This window comes from Haematobia irritans, chromosome 1, assembly GCF_050003625.1.
Source record: "Haematobia irritans isolate KBUSLIRL chromosome 1, ASM5000362v1, whole genome shotgun sequence".
Lineage (NCBI taxonomy): Eukaryota > Metazoa > Arthropoda > Insecta > Diptera > Muscidae > Haematobia > Haematobia irritans.
In genome coordinates, this window is record NC_134397.1 from 35,394,687 (window position 1) to 35,418,704 (window position 24,018).

A 24,018-nucleotide genomic window follows, 5' to 3' on the forward strand; every position below is an offset into this window, starting at 1 on the left:
TTAAAAGTGAGAATTATTGTTTAAATTCATATTTTCTATTGGAATTTTTACAATATTTACTAACATATACATTTTCTTGAGTATAACAGATGTATAACAGTTACTAAAACTGTTATAATTCTTGTTGAATTAAACATTGTCTACAATCCGATTTTTCACCATTTCTGGATACAAAAAAAGGTTTTCATTGTTTTATTCGGATAGTTTTTTTCTTGCTGGGAATATGGTTATAATTGAAAGATTTATATTCATAAAATGGTTGCATCATTTTCGACAATACCTTACAGGAAATGGATCAACCCCAGGACTGGTACAGGGTTTGGTTAGGTTAGGTTAGGTTAGGTGGCAGCCCGATTTATTAGGCTCACTTAGACTATTCAATCCATTGTGATACCACATTGGTGAACTTCTCTCTCTCTCTTATCACTAAGTGCTGCCCGATTCCATGTTAAGCTCAATGACAAGGGACCTCCTTTTTATAGCCTAGTCCGAACGGCGTTCCACGTTGCAGTGAAACCACTTAGAGGAGCTTTGAAACCCTCAGAAATGTCACCATAAGCATTACTGAGGTGGGATAATCCACCGCTGAAAAACTTTTTGGTGTTCGGTCGAAGCAGGATTCGAATCCACGACCTTGTGTATGCAAGGCGGGCTTGCTAACCATTGCACCGCGGTGGCTCCCGCTACACCCGTACAGGGTTAGTCCCTGGTGTGTATGGACCAGTCACAGTTTCGGTCCAAGCGTATGGAATGGACCGGTCACTTTGACATGGGTTTGTCATTGACTGGGAAAATTTACACTTTAGGACATGACATGGACTCAACCCAAAGGACACGTCCTGGAACAACTTAATAGGACTACCCCAAAGACAACTGCTCATAAAACAGTCTGTGACAAGCTTTTAGGACCCTGTTTCCATCCATATCCCACCAGAGAGGAATATATTGAACAATAAATAATTCTGATAGTTGTTTTATTAAAATAGCCCAAAGTGTATCATGATTGTAAAGGTAGATACCATTAATATGTTTATTTATGTGTCTATGTATATGTGTGTGAGAGAAAGGAAATACTAGAAAAGTGTTTTCATATTTATTTTCCGTTATACTTTAAAAGTCAATTAGTTAATTTGTCTGGTGTTTATGTATAAAATAACCTCTTTACACAGAATAGCAGTATAGTTATCATTATCTAGATCATAAGTTAAGTCAATGTGTTTGGTATATGTGTATGTATATATGAATATATATCAATTATTTATATTTAATTGTATAGGGTTTTTTTCGTTATTTTTCTTAGTTTTCAATTTGAGTTAATTATTTTTAAGTTGAATTTTTTTTTTTTGTTTAATTTTTTGTTTGTTTTTATAGTACTCTCCTATTCATTTCCCTTTTAGTGTTTTTGTTTGCCAGGATTCAAGCCATATATAAAAAATATTTGAATATACAACAAAACAAAATCATAAAATTTATAATTATATGAATAAGTATAGGGATACTTTATTATAATGCCTATTTTTTTTGTTTTTAATTTTCATTGTGTATTAAATTTTTTTGTTTTATAGTATAGTTTATGTTTTAATGTTAGTATAGTCATAGTTGTTCTGTGGTTGTGATGTTCGTTTCTTAAGAAATTCTTATCCATTGTGTTTTCTTTTTTAAGATCTCTATCGGATTTCGTTTCATCTCCTTGTCTTTAGCTATGAATTAAGATTGAGTTTATGTGATGAATTAGATTTTCTTTTTTTCTGGTTTACATAATACTAGGATAGAGTCACATGATTAGTTTTTAGATTTTTTATTTAGTATAAAAAACAGGACTGAACGCGAGGAATGGCAATACATCATCGTATACGGTCTCCAGGGTATTAAACTCACCTTATATCGGATTCACTGAAAAATGTTGTCGATAGCAGGTGTAGACATTTATTGCTGCAAATACTATTGTTGATGATGAAGGGATTACTACAGCAGCAACAGCAGCTATTACAACTACTACTGGAAGTGGTCATCATAAAGGGACACCGACAACAATAGCAACAGCAATAGCGGCATAAAGAGCAGCTATCAAAGCAAGGATAACACATGCGGCCATATTGACATTTGTCAATCAAACAAACTGCTGGTTTCCTAGTCCGTACTTTTCCGCCTCCTCCTCCATCACCTTCAAAGCCTTCGCCTTTGGCTGTAGCTTCTGTTATGTTTCCACCTAGAATACCTGTCAGCGAAAAGGCTGGCTTAAGTCCACCAAATAAATTGGATTTTTTGGTAGTGACACTTTTATGCTGGTCATGCCTGGATCCCAATGACATTCTTGCTATTGGTGATGATGTTGCCGAAGATAACGACGATGATGATGATGAGTATGACTCTGACTTTGAGCTAAGACTTGGTGATATTGCTGTTGCTGTTGTTGCTAGTTTTGTTGTTCTCGCTGGTGATGGTAGATGTATAACCGAAGAATTCTCTCGCAATTGCATGCAATAACAACAATATGACCTGGAATCCTTAACATCCTTCATGTTCATCATCATTATCATCATGGTAGCATTTGTTCTTGTTGTCAGTTGTTCATGTTCTAGATGTTGTTGTTGTTGTTGTTGTTGCTGTCCCTCACTTGTGCCGTTGTTCATATTCTTGCTCCCGCTCCTATGCTTGCCTTTGTCAAGCATTATCAGCCTTCGGCTATATGCCATTGTCACCAACAATAGCCCTAACAACCGTGCCATGCTTTCTATCACATGTTCACAGCAGGCTGTGCACCAGCGCTGATAGCCACCGGCAGCTTTATGTAATGCCTGACAAATGCTAAGGTACACAAGTACATGGACAGGTACACTAAGATATAATGATTTGGAGACATTAGACGATGAGCTTGTACCGCGCGCTGCATTGCTGCTGGGAACTCCCCTGGAAACAGAATGAGAAACACCTGTTTAATTGACATCTTTATTGCTGTTCTCTGACACAGGCATGGAGTGAAAATCGAAAACAAAAAATTCTAAATTGAAAATTAACAAAAAAAAAATGAAAAATCTTTTGGATATTTTCGAATGTAAAAATCGGTCCAAAGTCATTTATAATTGAATCAATATAAGCCCATATCTTTTGACCTAAACACTACAAAACTAAATTCAATCGTTTCTTCACAGCAATAAATTATTTTTTTTTTATTCAACAAAATTTACGTCTTTTTCCTAACATTCTAGTACAAGTTTACAATTATAACAGTTTTATATAAAATATTATAAATTCGTGAAAATAAAGTCCTTAACTGTTTTCTCTTGTTAGGTTTGTCCAAAGTCCTTTTTAATTGAATCCACATAAGCCCAAATTTTTTGACATAGTCACTAAAAAAGTAAATGCAACCATTTATTCACAACATTTACTTATATTTTTCTAGTTTGGTTCAAAAAGAAATTAGTTTTTAGATTTTTTATTTAGTATAAAAACAGACCTGAACGCGAGGAATGGCAATACATCATCGTATACGGTCTCCAGGGTATGAAACTCACTTTATAAGATATTAAGTTTTTTATCGAATAAGTCTAAAAATCTTAATTTCATGTCATTTCCCATATCATTCTAGCCCAATTTGATGATTATAACAGTTTTATATAAACTGTTATAAGTCCTCAAAATAAAGTCCTACACTTTTTTCTTCTGTTAAAATTGTCCAAAGTTATAATAGAATTTATTCTACCTACTCACTAAAATAGGAAATTCAATTCAATACTTATAATTTTCTAATTTGATTAAATAATAAATTAAGCTTTTTATTAAACAACTTTGAAATTGACATCATATCCAATACTCTAGCTCATCTAGTCCAATTTTATGATTATAACAGTTTTAATAAACTGTTATCAAGATAAAGTCCCACAAGTTTTCCTTCTGTTAAATTTGACCAAAGTCTTTTATAAATGAATCCAGATAAGGCCAACTTTTTTGATCTAGTCACTGAAAAAGTAAATGCACCAATTTCTTCACAACATTTACTTAAGTTCTACTTGTTTGATTATATAAAAAATTATGTTTTTTTAAACATTTTAATTTGACGTCATTTTTCATACTATTCTAGCTCAATTTTATGATTATAACAGTTTTATATAAACTGCTATAAATCCTCAAAATAAAGTCCCACACTTTTTTCTTCTATCATAACATAGAAGAGTAATTATAAAAACAAGTATATACGGCCGTAAGTTCGGCCAGGCCGAATCTTATATACCCTCCACCATGGATTGCGTAGAAACTTCTACGAAAGACTGTCATTCACAATCGAATTATTTGGGTTGTGGTATCTTAAAACTTCTTAACATCGATTTCTAAATTGTTAGTTAGTCCATACGTGGTATATATTCGACAAAAAAGGTATGTATAGGTACGTCTACAAATAATTACGAATCGATATGGACTTTTGCCAGGTACGTAGAGAGCCAGAATTGAAATATGGGGGTCGCTTATGTTATATGTGGGCTATATACAATTATGAACTTGATATGGACCAATTTTTGTGTGATTGAGGAACGATTTATCTGAGGGCTATATATAACTATAAACCGATATTAACCTAGTTAGGCATGATTGTTAACGGCCATATGTTATACTAGCACAATGTACCAAATTTCAACTCGCTTGGATGAAATTTGCTCCTCCAAGAGGATCCAAAACCAAATCTCGGGATCGATTTATATGGGAGCTATATATAATTATGGACTGATAGGAACCAATTCCTGTTGGATACCATATACTAACATCACGTACCAAATTTCAACCGAATGGGAGGAATTTTGCTCTTCCAAGATGCTCCGGAGGTCAAATCTGGGGATCGGTTTATATGGGGGCTATATATAATTATGGACCGATATCGACCAATTTTTGCATGGTTGTTTGAGGCCATATATTAACATCACGTACCAAATTTCAACTTAATCAGATGAATTTTGGTCTTCCAAGAGGCTCCGGAGGTCAAATCTGGTGATCGGTTTATATGGGGGCTATATATAATTATGGACCAATTTTTGCATGGTCATTGGAGACCATATACTAACATCATGTACCAAATTTCAGCCGGATCGGATGAAACTTGTTTCTCTTAGAGGCTCTGCAAGCCAAATCGGGGGATCGGTTTATATGGGGGCTATATATAATTATGGACCGATATGGACCAATTTTTGCATGGTCATTAGAGACCATATACTAACATCATGTACCAAATTTCAGCCGGATCGGATGAAATTTGTTTCTCTTAGGGGCTCTGCAAGCCAAATCGGGGGATCAGTTTATATGGAGGCTATATATAATTATGGACCGATGTGGACCAATTTTTGCATGGTTGTTAGAAACCATATACTAACATCATGTTCCAAATTTCAGCCGGATTGGATGAAATTTGTTTCTCTTAGGGGCTCTGAAAGCCAAATTTGGGGGTCCGTTTATATGGGGGCTATACGTAAAAGTGGACCGATATGGCCCATTTGCAGTACCATTCGACCTACATCCAACCACCTTGCAGTCTGTAGGGCTTTGCCCAAATAAACTTGACAAGCGTACTTTTCCTCTGTTGGTTAAGCTACACTTGTAGTTTAGTCAATGCATGGTTTTAAGTTAAGATCAAAAACAACAATAAAAATTTTATGTCTATAGAAAATTTTGTGATACTTTTATTTCCGTAGAAAATTTAGCAAAATTTTATTCCTATAGAAAATTTTGTCAAATTTTTATTTCTAAAGAAAATTTTGTCTACATTTTATTTCCATTGAAAATTTTATCAAAATTTTATTTTTGTAGAAAATTTTTTCAAAATTTTATTTCTATAGAAAATTTTGTAAAAATTGTATTTTTATAGAGAATATCGTCAACATTTTATTTCTTTAGAAAATTTTGTCAAAATGTTTTGCTATAGCAAATTTTGTCAAAATTTTATTTTTATAGAAAATTTTAGTCAAAATTTTTTTTTTTATAGAAAATTTTAGTCAAAATTTTATTTTTTTAAACAATTTCTGTAAACTTTTTAATTCTATAGAAAAGTTTGTCAAAATTTTATTTCTATGGAAAATTTTGCTTCTTCATTTACAATTAATCCACATAGCTCACGTACCTAGTACAGAGTTTCATTATGGTGTTCAGTGAGAACCATAAGTTAGGTGGCAGCCCGATGTATCAGGCTCACTTAGACTATTCAGTCCATTGTAATACCACATTGGTGAACATTTCTCTTATCACTGAGTGCTGCCCGATTCCATGTTAAGCTCAATGACAAGGGACGTGCTTTTTATAGCCTAGTCCGAACGGCGTTCCACATTGCAGTGAAACCACTTAGAGAAGCTTTGAAACCCTCAGAAATGTTACCAGCATTTCTGAGGTGGGATAATCCACCGCTGAAAAACTTTTTGGTGTTCGGTCGAAGCAGGAATCGAACCCGCGACCTTGTGTATGCTAACCATTGCACCACGGTGGCTCCCAGTGAGAACCATAAGATCTCTACAACAGGGGCTGACTACCTTAGACCTTATGTCTTCATTGCCCAACGCCTTTATAGCAGTTTGAGTGCCAAATCTGATGTCGGTTCTGATTAAGGACCTTTCGTGATTGCAGAAATTTCTGCATATTCTGAGATATCCTCCCACTCTTCCATACGTGGTATAATATATTTTAGCTTATAGTGATAAACATCCTAGGTCGCCGTATTATCCGTCGCAGGTGGTTCTCATAACGCTTGACACATAAATAAATTCTATTTATCCTATTTATTTTCGATATCTGATTCTGGTAGTCCACCAAAGTATTTTTCATCCGTTCACTGATTTTAAAATTTGATGTTATTTTTATTTTGCATTTGAACAATAAAATTAACTAAAACATGTAGAATTTTGCTTAGTTGTATTATATATCAGCCACCCTGTGATCTAAAGACATGTTTCCCTGTTTGATTTAATAATAAATTAAGTCTAAAAATTCGAATTTCGCGTGCCCATACCATCCCAGTCCAATTTCATAATTATAAAAGTTTTATATAAACTGTTATAAACACTTAAAATAGACTCCTTTTAATTTTTCCACTGTTATCATATTCGCCTTGCATACATAAGGTCATGAGTTCAACCCCAGTTCCGAGAGAACGCCAAAAAAAGTTTTTCAGCGATAGATTATCCCTTCTCAGTAATGCTGGTGACATTTCTGAGTGTTGCAAAACTTCTCTAAGTAGTTTCATCGCAATGTAGAACACCGTTCGCACTTGGCTATAAAAAGGAGGTCCCTGGTCACTGAGCTAAACACAGAATAACTATCAATTGCGAATTGCAGATGGAAAATACCAAAAAGGTACTAAGACACTATGGACAAAATTTCGCTAGCATGACAGGTCCAATGATAGGCTATATCTTCCCATTTTCTGTTCTTGTAATAAATTGAAATTCATTAAATCCTGACAACCAAAACATAATGGAATTTTGGCAAAAAATTATGCCATTTTTAAATAAACTTTTGCCATAATTTTCCACAGCTATTCCCAAGTTATACGAAATACTTAAGAGATATCCTTTCATAAATTTGATTGCCTTAGTCCATTAAACTCTCTTGAGTTTGGATATCATCATTTCCCATCTTGTCTACGGAGGTTAAAGTAAAAAAAATTGGCCTAACCACATAGCCACAGACTATTGGCCATATTGGCCGTCGTCATCATCATCATCAAGAACTCCGGAATGTAATGCGCTACCATTACTGCAAATGCCATAATTATTTGAGGATTACATTTTGTTGCTTGGCGCATTTTATTCTCGTTTTTTTTTTTTTTGTTTGTTTGCTTTTATTTGCCATTCAAATCCTTTTGTGTGTTGGTTTGGAGTTGATGACCTCCGTTTTGGTTGATGTTTTTCATTCCGGTTTTATGGTCAACGTGTCTCGTTTTGAGTTTTTTTTCGCCTTTTGTTTGTGGCCAGTGATTGTCGCATTGGTCCGTAAATCTTGAATACAAATCTTTAACTAAGCCATCAGCTATAATCCTATTAGGTGGAGATTATTGAGAATTATTGCCTGCTATTGCCATGGAGCAATAATAATTTTTCCTCCTTCCCCTTTTTTTTATACGGTAGACTGAGATATGTCCTTTGTCATGGTAAAAGCCAATAATAAAATTAAGGAAATATTGTTTGAGGTGTTTTTGCTAGATTCTGTTTTTGTTTATCGTTGTTTCTTTTCTGAATGTCCCTTTTATGCGATAACATTAATAATTTTATATGCTGTATTGACCAAATGCTAAGAGAGGGATAATAAGGACTAAGGGTCACCTTCTGCATAATCTAATTGGTTAAAATAATGGAGAAAGTGTTAGAGGGGTTAGGTATGTTGAAGTCAAGGTTATCTGATTGCGTTATATCGGTAAGAGGAAAACAGAACACCTCAGTAATTTTCTATGAGTCAGTAGAAACTAGGCTAAGAAAATAAGTAAGTTGGACAATGAGATTTGTGAAATTTTCAATTTTAAAATTACAACAATAACGGTCAAAGGAATTTTATTTTCATTTTTATCATAATTTTAAATATTGCTTTAAGCTTTCCATACATCGACGAAAAGTCTCCATAATGTCAGATTAAGTCTCCTGACATGACCCTCCTTACCACGAGATATCCGAGTGGTTCCTTAATCAAATGACCGTTGCTTACTACAAATTGAATTTCAGGTCAATTTACATATTATTCTAGTCCAATTTTATAATTATAACAGTTATATATAAACTGTTATAAACGGTTAAAATAAATTTCTATCAAGTATTTCCGCTGCTAAGGGGCACAAATTGTGTTATAACGATAGTAATAAGAAATAAGTAATATGTATAACAGTTTTCCATAGACTGTTATACACACTCAAAATAAACTCCAGTAAACCTTTTTATACCCTCCACCATAGGATGGAGGTATATTAACTTTGTCATTCCGTTTGTAACACATCGAAATATTGCTCTAAGACCCAATAAAGTATATATATTCTGGGTCGTGGTGAAATTCTGAGTCGATCTAAGCATGTCCGTCCTTCTGTTGAAATCACGCTAACTTCCGAACGAAACAAGCTATCGACTTGAAACTTGGCACAAGTAGTTGTTATTGATGTAGGTCGGATGGTATTGCAAATGGGTCATATCGGTCCACTTTTACGTATAGCCCCCATATAAAGGGACCCTCAGATTTGGCTTGTAGAGCCTCTAACAGAAGCATATTTCATCCGATCCGGTACATGGTGTTGGTCTCTAAGAACCATGTAAAATTTGGTCCACATCGGTCCATAATTATATATAACCCCCATATAAACCGATCCCCAGATTTGGCTTGCGGAGCCTTAAAGAGAAGCATATTTCATCCGATCCGGCTGAAATTTGGTACATGGTGTTGGTATATGGTCTCTAATAACCATGCAAAAATCGGTCCACATCGGTCCATAATTAAATATAGCCCCATATAAACCGATCCCCAGATTTGGCTTGCGAAGCCTCAAAGAGAAGCATATTTCATCCGATCCGGCTGAAATTTGGTACATGGTGTTGGTATATGGTCTCTAACAACCATGCAAAAATCGGTCCACATCGGTCCATAATTATATATAGCCCCATATAAACTGATCCCCAGATTTGGCTTGAGAAGCCTCAAAGAGAAGCAAATATCATCCGATCCGGCTGAAATTTGGGTACATGGTGTTGGTATATGGTCTCTAATAACCATGCAAAAATTGGTCCACATCGGTCCATAATTATATATAGCCCCCATATAAACCGATCCCCAGATTTGACTCGCGGAGCCTTAAAGAGAAGCAAATTTCATCCGATCCTGCTGAAATTTGGTATATGGTCTCTAACAACCATGCAAAAATTGGTCCACATCGGTCCATAATTATATATAGCCCCCATATAAACCGATCCCCAGATTTGACTTGCCGAGCCTCAAAGAGAAGCAAATTTCATCCGATCCGGCTGAAATTTGGTACATGATGTTGGTATATAGTCTCTAATAACCATGCAAAAATTGGTCCATATCGGTTCATAATTATATATAGCCCCCATATAAACCGTTCTCCAGATTTGACCTCCGGAGCCTCTTGGAGGAGCAAAATTCATCCGATCCGGTTCAAATTTGGAACGTATATGGCCGCTAACAACCATACCAAAATTGGTCCATATCGGTCTATATTTATATATAGCCGATCTCCAATCACACAAAAATTGGTCCATATCGGTTCATAATCATGGTTGCCACTCGAGACCAAAATAATCTACCAAAATTTTATTTCTATAGAATATTTTTCAAAATTTTACTTCTATAGAAAATTTTGTCAAAATTTTATTTCTATAGAAAATTTTGTTAAAATTTTATTCGGTTCATAATCTTGGCTGCCACTCGAGCCAAAAACAATCTGCCAAAATTTTATTTCTATAGAAAATTTTGTCAAAATTTTATTCTATAGAAAATTTTGTCAAAATTTTATTTCTATAGAAAATTTTGTCAAAATTTTATTTCTAAAGAAAATTTTGTCAAAATTTTTTTCTATAAAAAATTGTTTGGAAATTTCATTTCTATAGAAAATTTTGTTAAAATTTTATTTCTATAGAAAATTTTGTCAAAATTTTATGTCTATAGAAAATTTTGTCAAACTGAATTATATACGTATTTGATCGATCTTTTTTGATTTAATATATATGAACTTACATACAATTTAGAAGACGGTGTTAGGAGGTTTTAAGATACCTTGCCATCGCCAAGCGTTACCGCAACTTAAGTAATTCCATTGTGGTTGGCAGTGTTTAGAAGAAGTTTCTACGCAATCCATGGTGGAGGGTACATAAACTTCGGCTTGGCCGAACTTACGGCCGTATATACTTGTTTCGTATACACTGGTCTGACCCTCATCAATAAAAGCTATTCAAGTGGTTCCTTAATAAGATGACCGTTGCTTACATATATACAAATTGAATTTCATGTCATATCTCATATCATTCTAGTCCAATTTTATAATTATAGCAGTTATATCTAAACTGTTATAAACACTTAAAATAAACGTTCATCAATTGTTTCCACTGTTGAGAAGCACAATTTGTGTTATAACAATAGTAATAAGAAATAAATAATGTGTATAACAGTTTTCCATAAACTGTGATATACACTCAAAATAAACTCTAGTAAAACCTTTTTCTCTATAAACTATGTCATCTGGCCTGACCCTACTCAACAAAAGCTACTCGAGAGTGGACCATATCTTACATGTCTACAAATTAAAATTCACCTCATTTCCCATATCATTCTGGTCCAATTTTATAATTATAACAGTTTTATATAAATTGTTATAAATGTTTAAACTAAACTCACATCAATTGTTTCACTATTACAGGCACAAATAGTGTTATAACAATGGTAATAGGAAATAATTAATGTGTGTAACACTTTTCCATAAACTGTTCCACACACTCAAAACCAACTGTATCCAGCTTATCTCGGATACATTTGTCCTGACCTTTCCCTCCTTATGAAAGTTTATCCAAACAGTCCCTTAATCATTTTAATATTTGGCACAATTTTGTATATGAACATTACCTTTCGATATATCGACGAAAAATCAAACTCACTAACCCATTATGCCACATTGTTTGTCCTGGTCTGACTCTCTTTATCAAAATCTATCCGAAGGGTTCCTTAATCAGATGACCATTTCTTACATGACTACAAATTAAATTTCAGGCATATTTCCATACCATTCAAGTAAAATTTTATAATAATTATAACATAAAATAGCTCAATTTTATAATTATAACAGTTTTGTATAAACTGTTATAAGCGCTTAAAATAAACTCCCACCAATTGTTTCCATTATTAAGGGCCACAAATAGTCTCATAACAATAGCAATAACATATAATCGATATGTATAGCGGTAAACTTATATCCACACTCAAAACAAACTCTATTCAACTTTTTATCGGATAGACTATGTCATACTTCTCCTGATCTTATCCTCTTTGTGAAAAGCTATCTGAGTAGTCTTTTAATCAAATGACCATTTCTTTTATCTCATAAATATTTTTTAAACCCAATCCCATCCAATTTGCCAAAGCTGTTTAAGTACATCTTCCTATTATAGCAACTGCTACTTCTACGTTTATTACAAATGTCAATAGTCGGTGTTAATTTGGCCATTTCGTGCACAAAATTTTATTTTAATTTTTGGCACAATTTTATATATGGACATAACTTTTCGATATATCAACGAAAAGTCAAAATCACTGACCGATTATGTCACACTATGTCTCTCAAAAGTTATACGAGTGGTTCCTTAATCAAATGACCATATCTTACAAGTCTACAAATGGAATTTCACATGTCCCATGCCATTTTAGTCCAATTTCATAATTATTATAACATGTAAAAGCAAAATTTTATAATTATAACAGTTTTATAAAAACTGTTATAAATGCTTAAAATAAATTACCATCTATCGTTTCCACTATTAAGAGTCACAAATAATGCCATAACAATGGCAATAAGAAATAATTAATGTGTATAACAGTTTTTCGTAAACTGTTATAAACACTCAAACCAAACTCTTTCAAACTCTGTCACAATTCACTAGGCCTTTTTGAACTATGACTTAAAATAACCTGTATTTAAACTTCTTTGGGATACACTATGTCACACTTCTCCTGTCATTATCCTCCTTATGAAAAATTATCCAAGTAGTTCCTTAATCATATTACCATTTTTTTAAATCTCATAAATTTTTCAAAACCCAATTTCATTGAATTTACGTAAGCTCTTTAAGCACCTCCTTCTACTTGACTACTTTTATTACAAATGTCATCAGTCGTTAGTAAGTTGGTCATTTCATACTTACCATTGAGCACATGTACCGTGACACTTTTTGGTTTTGCATTCGAAGGATTACACTGATAATGTCCAGAATCCGATGGTCTTGCAGATTTTATCAGTAAAAAGGATGTCGTTGTATCGCCTTTCAAAGTTACTACAGAGACACCGCCACGCGGTGAATCATAGTTGATAATCTGGAAAATATGAAGAAAAACGAAATCATGAAAAAAATTAAATTACGAAGAAAAAAACTTATTAAGTCAACAAAGTGGAAGAAAAAAGTCATTCAGTCACACGCACACACACACAAATACAGAATCATAACCTCATATAAATATGAATTGTAATCGGAAAAATCAACAAACAAATGTTGATATACAACATTTCCACAACCAACCAAACAACAAACCAACAAACAAACCAGACACCAAAAGAAATGGAGTTAAAAGAAAAAAACGCCAAGGACAAAGTATGAAAACATTTTTGGTACATGGCAAATATAAACAGACACAAATGACCATACAACTTAAACAGAATCCTGCACAGTGGGTTGGAAACTAGGATTTGTTAATGGTTTCAATGAAATATTCGAAATTTTATGCGAAAAGATCTAGGGATCAGCCTATATAGGGATCCCTTTGTAAAATTCAAAATTTCAGACAATTCAGGCAAAAAAAGTAATGGATATGAGCCCCATACAAATTAGCCCCAACAAAAAAAAGTGAAGCTAAAAATCAATCTCCAAATAAAATGAGGGTTTATTTTATTTATAAATTTATAAGACCGTGTGAAAATAAACCCTAACTGATGGAAAAAGTATGATGTTTTAAGTAAAATAAAAAATATGTGTAACTCAATATGAATCTCTTGAGAAAACGGTTGCCACTCGACCCAAACATAATCTATCGAAATTAAAGCAAATTTTCCATAGAATATATTGTCAAAATGTTATTTGCTATGGAGCACATATCGGAAAATTTCTATAGAAAATTTTCTCAAAACTTTATTTCCATAGCAAATATTGGCAAATTTCTATAGAAAATTTTCTCAAATTTTTATTTGGAAAATTTTGTAAAAATTTTATATCCATAGAACATTTTCTCAAAAAAAAATTTTTTTTCAGTAGAAAATTTTGTCAAAACTTTATTTCAATAGAAAATTTTCTCAAAATTTTATTTCTATAGAAAACATTGTCAAAATTTTATTTCTATAGAAAATTTTTTCACTTTTTTTCTAAAAAAAATATTGTCACATTTTTCTAAAGAAAATATTGTCACATTTTTTCTAAAGAAAATATTGTCAAAATATTATTTCTATAGAAAACATTGTCAAAATTTTATTTCTGTAGAAAATTTTTCACATTTTTTTCTAAAAAATATATTGTCAAAATATTATTTCTATAGAAAATTTTCTCAAAATTTTATTTCTATAGAAAACTTTGTCAATACTTTATTTCCATAGAAAATTTTCTCAAATTGTATGTCGATAGAAATTATTGGCAAAATATTATTTCTATAGAAAATTTTTTCAAAATTTTATTTCTAGAAAATTTTCTCAAAATTTTATTTCCACAGAAAACTTTGTCAGAATTTTATTTCTATAGAAAACTTTCTCAAAATTTTATTTCTATAGAAAATTTTATCAAAATTTTATTTCTATAGCAAATATTGTCATCACGTTATTTCTATAGAAAATATTGACAACATTTTATTTCTATAGAAAATATTGACAACATTTTATTTCTAAAGAAAACTGTTCTCAAAATTTTATTTCTATAGAAAATGTTCTCAAAATTTTATTTCTATAGAAGACATTGTCAACATTTTATTTCTATAGAAAATTTTTCAAATTGTTATTCTATAGCAAATATTGTCAAAATATTAGTTCTATAGAAAATTTTCTCAAAATTTTATTTCTATAGAAAACTTTGTAAAAACTTTATTTCTACACCATTTTTGTCAAAATTTTATTTCCATAGAAAATTTTCTCAAAATTTTATTTCTATAGAAAACTTTCTCAAAATTTTATTTCTATAGAAATTATTGTCACCATTTTATTTCAATAGAACACTTTCTCAAAATAGAAAATTTTCTCTAAATTTTATTTTAATAGAAAATATTGTCAACATTTTATTTCTAAAGAAAATGTTCTCAGAATTTTATTTCTACAGAAAAGTTTGTCAGAATTTTATTTCTACAGAAAATTTTCTCAAATTTTGTTTTCTATAGCAAATTTTGTCAAAATTTTATTTCAATAGAAAGTTTTGTCAAACTTTATTTCTATAGAACACTTTTTTCAAAATTATATTTCTTTATAAAATTTTCTGGTAATTTTATTTCTATAGAAAATTTTCACAAAATTTTATTTCGTTAGAAAATTTTGTTAAAATTTTATTTCTATGGAAAATATTGTCAAAATTTTATATCTATAAAAATTTTTGTCAAAAAATTTTGTCAAAACTTTATCTCTATAGAAAATTTTGTCGACATTTTTTTCTTTAGAAAAATTTGTCAAAATTTTATTCCTATAGGAAATTCTGTCAGAATTTTATTTCTATAGAGATTTTTCTCAAAATTTTATTTCTATTAAAAATATTGTCAACGTTTTATTTTTATAGAAAATTTTGTCAAAATGTTATTTCTATAGAATATTTTGTAAAAATTTTATTTCCATAGAAAATTTTCTCAAAATTTTATTTCGATAGAAAATATTGTCAAAATATTATTACTATAGCAAATTTTCTCAAAAAAAAAACTTTCTCAACATTTTATTTCTATAGAAATTATTGTCAACATTTTATTTCAATAGAAAACTTTCTTAAAATAGAAAATTTTCTCTAAATTTTATTTATAAAGAAAATATTGTCAACATTTTATTTCTATAGAAAATGTTATCAAACTTTTATTTCTATAGAAAAGTTTGTCAGAATTTTATTTTTATATAAAATTTTCTCAACATTTTTTTTTTCTTATGGCAAATTTTGTCAAACTTTATTTGTATAGAACATTTTTTCAAAATTGTATTTCTTTACAAAATTTTCTCAAATTTTTATTTCTTTAGAAAATTTTGTCAAAATTTTATTTCTATAAAAAATTTTTCAAAACTTTATCTCTATAGAAAATTTTTTCGAAATTTTTTTTTTTAGAAAATTTTGTTAAAATTTTATTTCTATAGAAAATTTTGTCAGTATTTTATTTCTATAGCAAATTTTCTCGAAATTGTATTTCTATAGAAAATATTGTCAACATTTTATTTGTATAGGAAATTTTGTCAAAATTTTATTTCTATAGAAAATTTTGCCAAATTTGATTTACATAGAACATTTTTTTAAAATTTTGTTTCTATAGAAAATGTTCTCAAAATTTTATTTCTATAGAAAATTTGCTCAAAATTTTATTTCTATAAAAAACTTTCTCAAAATTTTATTTCTATAGAAAATTTTGTCAAAATTTTATTTCTATAGCAAATATTGTCAACATGTTATTTCTATAGAAAATATTGACAACATTTTATTTCTATAGAAACTATTGTCAAAATTTTATTTCTATAGAAAATTTTCTAAAAATTTTATTTCTGTAGAAAATTTTCAAAATTTTATTTCTTTAAAAAAATTTTGTCAATACTTTATCTCTATAGAAAATTTTGTCGATTTTTTTTTTAGAAAATTTTGTCAAAACTTTATCTCTATAGAAAATTTTGTCGAAATTTCTCTTTAGAAAATTTTGTCAAAATTCTATTTCTATAGAAAATTTTGTCAAAATTTTATTTCTATAGAAAATTTTGTCAAAATTTTATTTCTGTGGAAAATTTTCTCAAAATTTTATTTCTGTAGAAAATTTTCTCAAAATTTTATATCTATAGAAAACATTGTCAAAATTTTACTTCTATAGAAAATTTTTCAAAAATTTTTTTCTACAAAAAACTTTCTCAAAATTGTATTTCTACAACATTTTATTTCAATAAAAAAACTTTCTCAAAATAGAAAATTTTCTCTAAATTTTATTTTTATAGAAAATATTGTCAACATTTTATTGCTATAGAAAATTTTCTCGAAATTTTATTTTTATAGAAAATTTTCTCAAAATTTTATTTCGAGAGAAAATATTGTCAATTTTTCTATAAAAAAAATATTGTCAACATTTTATTTCTATAGAAAATATTGTGAACATCTTATTTCTATAGAAAATGTTGTCCTAATTTTATTTCTGTAGAAAGTTTGTGAAGTACCACTTAGTTGGAGGGAAATTTACCAAAACATCAAGAATTCCACTAATCTACCAAACAGTAAAAAATTGACCGTTATTGGTTGAATTCTAACAAATGTGGCAACCGTGCTTGGGAATCGCGTTAGCCCACATGGGACTCTATTCATAGACCGAAGTCCGGTCATGTAAAATTCTGATGCAAAATGAGTACAGTTGCAACCAATTTCAAATACCAGAATGCGAAAATAGGTCCCACCAAAACTGAAATTGTAAAATTTTAATTGGAATATAGGGCTTTATTCTCATAATGCAAACGTTTCCCAAAATTAAAATGAAGTTACTGCCCAAAAAAAAAACATAAAAATTTGGTATTGTTGTTTTCCATATAATTTAATGGGTCATTTGTCATTTTAATTTTGGGCCTAAATTTCATGGGTCCCTTATTCATAGCGCCACAAAAAGCTGCTGTTGTTATTTTCCGTAGAAATTTTTGGGGTTTCATAAAGTAGATAACAGTTCCTTATGACTTGAAAACGGTTTCATATGATGGAAATATCTTAAAGGTTTCATTTGTGTTCTCACTGATAAAAAAATGACCCACTGTGCATGGCCATTTGTGTGTCTGTGTGTAGTGGAGTATGAGCATTTTGGTATTGACGCTTTTTTTTCTCGGTTCCCTCTTCTTTTGGAATTTTTTCTTTTCGGATAGTGATAAAATGAAAAATTTTATACTTAATGGAAATGTTGGCTTTTAAGCGTGTAAATAAACAAAGACCCAAGTAAAATGACCATAGAGATGGAGAGCTAACGCATTGCAATAAATAAATAAAACAGCAACAACACTACACGCTTCACTCACCAAACAACAAAAAACACAAGAAAACATTAAAGAGTTTTTCACAAAAAACAAAAAAAGAAAAGTTATAAAATAAAAAAATGCCTCAGCAAAAAAAAAAAACAAACGAAGGAAAAAAGGAAAGCTATAAAATAAAATTAAATTGATGAAAAGGATGCCGGAACTATTACAATACAACTCTACTCATAGTCGTCGTTAACCGACAATTTCTAACGGAACCTAAACGTTACGCCATCCGAGAAGAGAAATGCCATACATATAGACATACTTTTATTTGAAAAAAAACAACAAAAATCGTAGAAAACGCCACAAACCCACACTCCCCATATAGACACAACAGTACAGTTTAGACACAAAAGCAACAAAAAAATTGGAAAACGAAGCCATTGAAATTTAGGCAGAAAAAAATTAAAAAATAGAAAAAAAATACATTTCAAGAATTTACAGGCCCAGATAAAAAGGATTAGATTGTATTTTATGTAAAATAAACAAGGCACCATAGACATAAATATGAATAAATAAATATGCATGTGTTGGTTTGTGTGTGTGTGTGTGTATACAAAATAAAATCCATATAAACAATTGATCTGAAACACACATACGCAGTCAGTCGCGAAGGGATTTGCCAATAAAGGATTTAGTGTAAAAACAATCATATTGGGGTGTAACGAAAAATTGGCATCAACAAGTGGGATTCATCCATGTCCCGAATATCTCATATCCTACATTAGCCCAATGTAATTAATAAATTCTATTAGAATGGTTAAAAGGAATAAAGTCGGACAAATTTTCATTTTACAATAAATCGCCATATTAATTAAAATCTGGTGATCTGACAAAACAGAAGATCATGGAAAAGTGCAAGGTGCCAGAGTCAATCATTTATTAGTAAGTCAAAATTTTATTTTTTTCGAATAATTGATTGGCTACGTTTAAGTGACTACTCGCATAAAAGTCGAGTATAATAAAATAAATAACTTAGTTAACGTAACACTCCATTATATCAAACAAACATAAACTTACATATCGTACCCATGGTTGCCACAGTTGGTAGAATTCCACCTATCCAACTGGGAGGCACATCAATTTTCCATGTAGAGAAATAAAATTTTGACAAAATTCTCTATAGAAATAAAAATTTGGCAACATTCTCTATAGAAATAAAATTTTGACAACATTTTCTATAGAAATAAAATTTTGGCAAAATTTCCTAAGGAAATAAAATGTTGACAAAATTTTCTATGGAAATAATATTTTGACAAAATTTTCGATAGAAATAAAATTTATACGAAATTTTCTATAGAAATAAAATGTTCACAACATTCTATATAAAAAAAATGTTAACCAAATTCTCTATAGAAATAAAATTTTGACAAAATTTTCTATGGAAATAAAATTTTGACAAAATTTTCTTTAGAGATAAAATTTTTGACAAAATTTTCTATAGAGATAAAATTTTTGACAAAATTTTCTATAGAAATTAAATTTTGACAAAATCTTCTATGGGAATAAAATTTTGACAACATTTTCCATAGAGATAAAATTTTGACAAAATTTGTCTATAGAACTAAAATTTTGAAAAAAAAATTCTATAGAAATAACATTTTGACAAAATTTTCCATGCAAATAAAACGTTGATAAAATTCTCTATACAAATAAAATTTTGACAAAATCTTCTATGGAAATAAAATTTTCCATAGAGATAAAATTTTCGACAAAATTTTCTATAGAAATAAAATTCTGACAAATTTTCTATAGAAATAAAATTGACAAAATATTCTATAATAATAAAACCTTGACAAAATTTTTAACAGAAATAAAATGTTGACAAAATATTCCATGGAAATAAAATTTTGACAAAATTTTCAATAGGAATAAAATTTTGACAAAATCTATATATATAAAATTCAATCTATGTTTGTTTATTTGTTTGTTTGTTTGTTTGTATGAACCGAGTTGGCTCCGAAACGGCTGAACAGATTTACTTGAAACTTTCAGAGATCATAGGGGACGTTCATGTGGTGAAAATAGGGTACCTCATTTTTTGACACCTGGTCGCGGAGGGGGACCTCCCCTTTGTCGGAATTTTTGAAAATTGGACCAAAGTTGACCGATTTGCTTGAAATTTTCATTGAAGGTTGGGTTTGGCAACTAGACAAAGATCCGCTACTTTATATTTGGATATTTGGTGGCGGAGGGGGACCTCCCCTTTCGACTTTTCGACTTTTTTTAAAGTACAGTGAAAAAACTAAAATTCTCTCAATTATCTGAGATTTAAAGAGAACATGCGGTGAGGTTATGGAATTAATATGGGGTACCTGATGATTTCATATGCGGACGGGGAGGGGGACCACCCCTTCCCCTTCCTTTTTGAAACTTGTACAAAATTATGCGATTTGCATGAAATTTTCATAGAATGTTGAGGTTGGCATCTAGACAAAAATCCGCTACATTATTTTTCGATATTTGGTCGGGGAGGGGGGCCACCCCTTTGCCCAACTTTTTTTAAAGTACAGTGAAAACAAAACTAAACTCCCCCGACTGAAATTTTACGGAAAAATGGGTGAGGTTATGAAATTTATATCAGGTTCCTGATTTTTTAATAAAAATAAAAGGGCATAGGGAGACATCCGCTTCTCTTAAGTACATACAGAGAAACAATTAAACTTTACCGAGTTACTTGAAATTTACAGAGGACTGGGGAGAGATCGTAACCTCTGTCAACCGTAATAGTTGATACCTGATTTTGTGATTTTTGGACGGAAGAGAGGCCGCCCCTTTAGGCTTATAACTTGCTTGACATTTTCTAGACGTTTACAAAAGATACGCTTTTCGACATTTGGTCGGGAAGGAGGTCCTCCTGTAAAACTGCAAAAAAAAATGGCTCTATTAACCATGTTCCTTAATCTATATCTGTCCATAAGGCTCGAAAAATAATTGTATAATTAGATATAATGCATTTGGACGTCAATTGCCTGTTTCGGTATCAGGCTAACATGAAATATAAAAAAATTTAAGTTTTCTTGAAATTTACAAAGGAAGCGGGGGAAAAGGTTATAAATGAAAAGGCAACCTTCATTGCCCCACACTTGAAGGAAAGTTTCAAGAATTTTCAGGGAAGGTTATGGGTGCTATTCACTACGGTGGTTGTCGATATTGTATCGGGGAAAGTGACGTCCCTTTAAAACAATAGAGCAAAAATTAAACATCTCCGATCTACTTGAAATTTACAGGGAACGTGGGAGGAGGTGATGAAATTTAGACATGATTTTTAAATTAATATATGATTTTTCGATATCTGGTTGGGGAAGGGGAAAATTGAAATAAACTTTGTCGATTTACTTCGATAGAATTTATAGGGACCATTGAGTAGTTGCGAAATTAATATAGGGTACGTGATAGTCCGATATCAGGTCAGAGTGGAGCGAAGGTGGGGAGAGAGTTCCCTTTTGTCGGTTTTTTCTCTTAAATTGAAAGTGGAGGGTTGTCCGTAAATGGGAACTCGGTATATAATTTTATGATTTTTGCACAGGCTTCTTTCTTCCAGACTTCTTATTAGTAAAGAGAGGGTTCCCTTTTGTCCGTTTTTTTTTTTTCTTAAGTTGAAAGTAGAGGGTTGTCCGTAAATGGGAACTCGGTACATAATTTTATGATTTTTGCACAGGCTTCTGCCAGACTTCTTTTTAGTAAAGAACTTAAATTTACATGAAATTGGCAGCCAACGTAGAGGGTGCATTATTTTTCAACATTTTAGCAAATGTTAATGTGGTAAAATTTTTTACTACTTTTGCCTATTCCGATTTATTGGATGGGAAACAGTAATTCTTTGTATGTTATTATAATATAATGCTTAATTTTCAGATATGTTGAGGAGAAGGATACCTTTCCTTGACAAACCACACTTAAAATTCACAAGAAATATAGAAGAAGGTACACCCTCTCCCGCCGTATTTGTACCTATAAACGAAAAATCAAGTAGTCCGATTTGTTTAAAAGAATTCAAATCTTTTCGAATTTGTTTTCAGCACGAAGGATATAGTTCACTAAGTTAACGCAAAATGTTCCTCCAAATACGCTTCGGAAGGCGCAGCGAAGCGGGCCGGGTTACGCTAGTTTTCTATAGAAATGAAATTTTGACAAAATTTTGTATAGAAATAAAATTTCAACAAAATAAAATTTTGACAAAATGTTTTATAGAAAAAAATTGTTCGCAAAATTTTCTACGGACTTAAAATTTTGAAAAATTTGTCTGTAGAACGAAAATGTTGACAAAATTTTCTATAGAACTAAAATGTTGGCAAAATTTTCTATATAAATAGCATTTTGACAAAATTTTCCATGAAAATCAAATTTTGATAAAGTTCTCTATACAAATAAAATTTTGACAAAATTTTCTACGAAAATAAAATTTTCACAAAAATTTCGATAAAAATAAAATTTATACAAAATTTTCTATAGAAATAAAATGTTCACAACATTCTATGTAAAAAGAATGTTTACCAAATTCTCTACAGAAATAAAATTTTGACAAAATTTTCTATGGAAATAAAATTTTGAAAAAATTTTCTATAGAAATAACATTTTGACAAAATTTTCCATGCATATAAAACTTTGATAAAATTCTCTATACAAATAAAATTTTGACAAAACTTTCTATGGAAATAAAATTTTTCATAGAGATAAAATTTTTGACAAAATTTTCTATAGAAATAAAATTCTGACAAAATTTTCTATATAAAATTGACAAAATATTCTATATTCAAAATAATAAAACCTTGACAACATTTTTAATAGAAATAAAATGTTGACAAAATATTCCATGGAAATAAAATTTTGACAAAATTTTCAATAGAAATAAAATTTTGACAAAATTTTCTATAGAGATAAAAGTTTTGACAAAATTTTCTATAGAGATAAAAGTTTTGACAAAATTTTCTGTAGAAATTAAATTTTGACAAAATCTTACATAGAAATAAAATTTTGACAAAATCTTCTATAGAAATAAAATTTTGACAAAATTTTCCATAGAAATAAAATTTTGATAAAATTTTCTATAGAGATAAAATGTTTCACAAAATTTTCTATAGAGATGAAATTTTTGATAAAATTTTCTATAGAAATTAAATTTTGACAAAATCTTCCATAGAAATAAAATTTTGACAAAATTTTTTGTCGAAATAAAATTTTGACAAAATTTTCTGTCGAAATAAAATTTTGACAAAATTTTCTATAGAAATAAAATTTTGACAACATTTTCTATAGAAATAAAATTTTGACAACATTTTCTATAGAAATAAAATTTTGACAATATTCTCTATAGAAAAACTATTTTGACAAAATTTGGATAGAAATAAAATTTTGACAAAATTTTCAATAGAAATAAAATTTTGACAAAATTTTCTATAGAAATACAATTTTGACAAAATTTTCTATAGACATAAAATTTTGACAACATTCTCTAAGAAAAACTATTTTGACAAAATTTTGTATAGAAATAAAAATTTGACAAAATTTTTTTATAGAAATAAAATTTTGACACAATAACATTTTCATAAAATTTTCTATAGAAATAAAATTTTCACAAAATTAGTTTTTTTTTAACTTGGTAGATTTTTGGTAAACTGTTCTTAAAATTTTGTTAGTTTATTTTTGGCACGAGTGGCAACCGTGCTCACACCCCATATACACATAGTCACTTGGATTATTTTTTGTGTTTTTATGTGCATATATAAATACTAAAAGTTAAAACTTACGGCATTATTATGATTCCAAAATATATAGGCGGGCGGTTCTGGTGAATTGAGAATAACGCAGGTTAGATTTATAGTCGACCCACTTTCTATATAAAGATCCGGAGCACCTATAATCTCTGTGGATGGTTCTGGAAATATAAAAAAATTAGAATAGATTTTATTATAATAAAATATAATGTGTGTATCATATATAAACAAATATATGTATATTAATCATATAATTATTATGTAATTAGTTGTTATAAATTATCAATAAAACAGGGAACAGTCTTCTAAGGCGGCCCGGCGTGGCTTTCTGATTTCAGAGAAACAGTCTTGGAAGTGGGAAACCCCAGAATCAACACCTGAAGAATA

General features: G+C 30.1%; 1 protein-coding gene across 1 annotated transcript in view; it reads right to left on the bottom strand.

Moving 5' to 3' along the window:
* Positions 1 to 1,346: 1,346 nt before the first annotated feature.
* Positions 1,347 to 24,018, bottom strand: part of LOC142220552 (uncharacterized) — a 150,342-nt gene continuing 127,670 nt past the window's right edge. The window contains exons 5-7 of the mRNA XM_075289738.1: positions 23,665 to 23,792; positions 12,876 to 13,044; positions 1,347 to 2,932 (exon numbers count right to left, since the gene is read on the bottom strand). Coding sequence (XP_075145853.1) covers positions 1,875 to 2,932; positions 12,876 to 13,044; positions 23,665 to 23,792 — 1,355 coding nt within the window. The 3' untranslated portion in view covers positions 1,347 to 1,874. The remainder of the gene's footprint in view (positions 2,933 to 12,875; positions 13,045 to 23,664; positions 23,793 to 24,018) is intronic.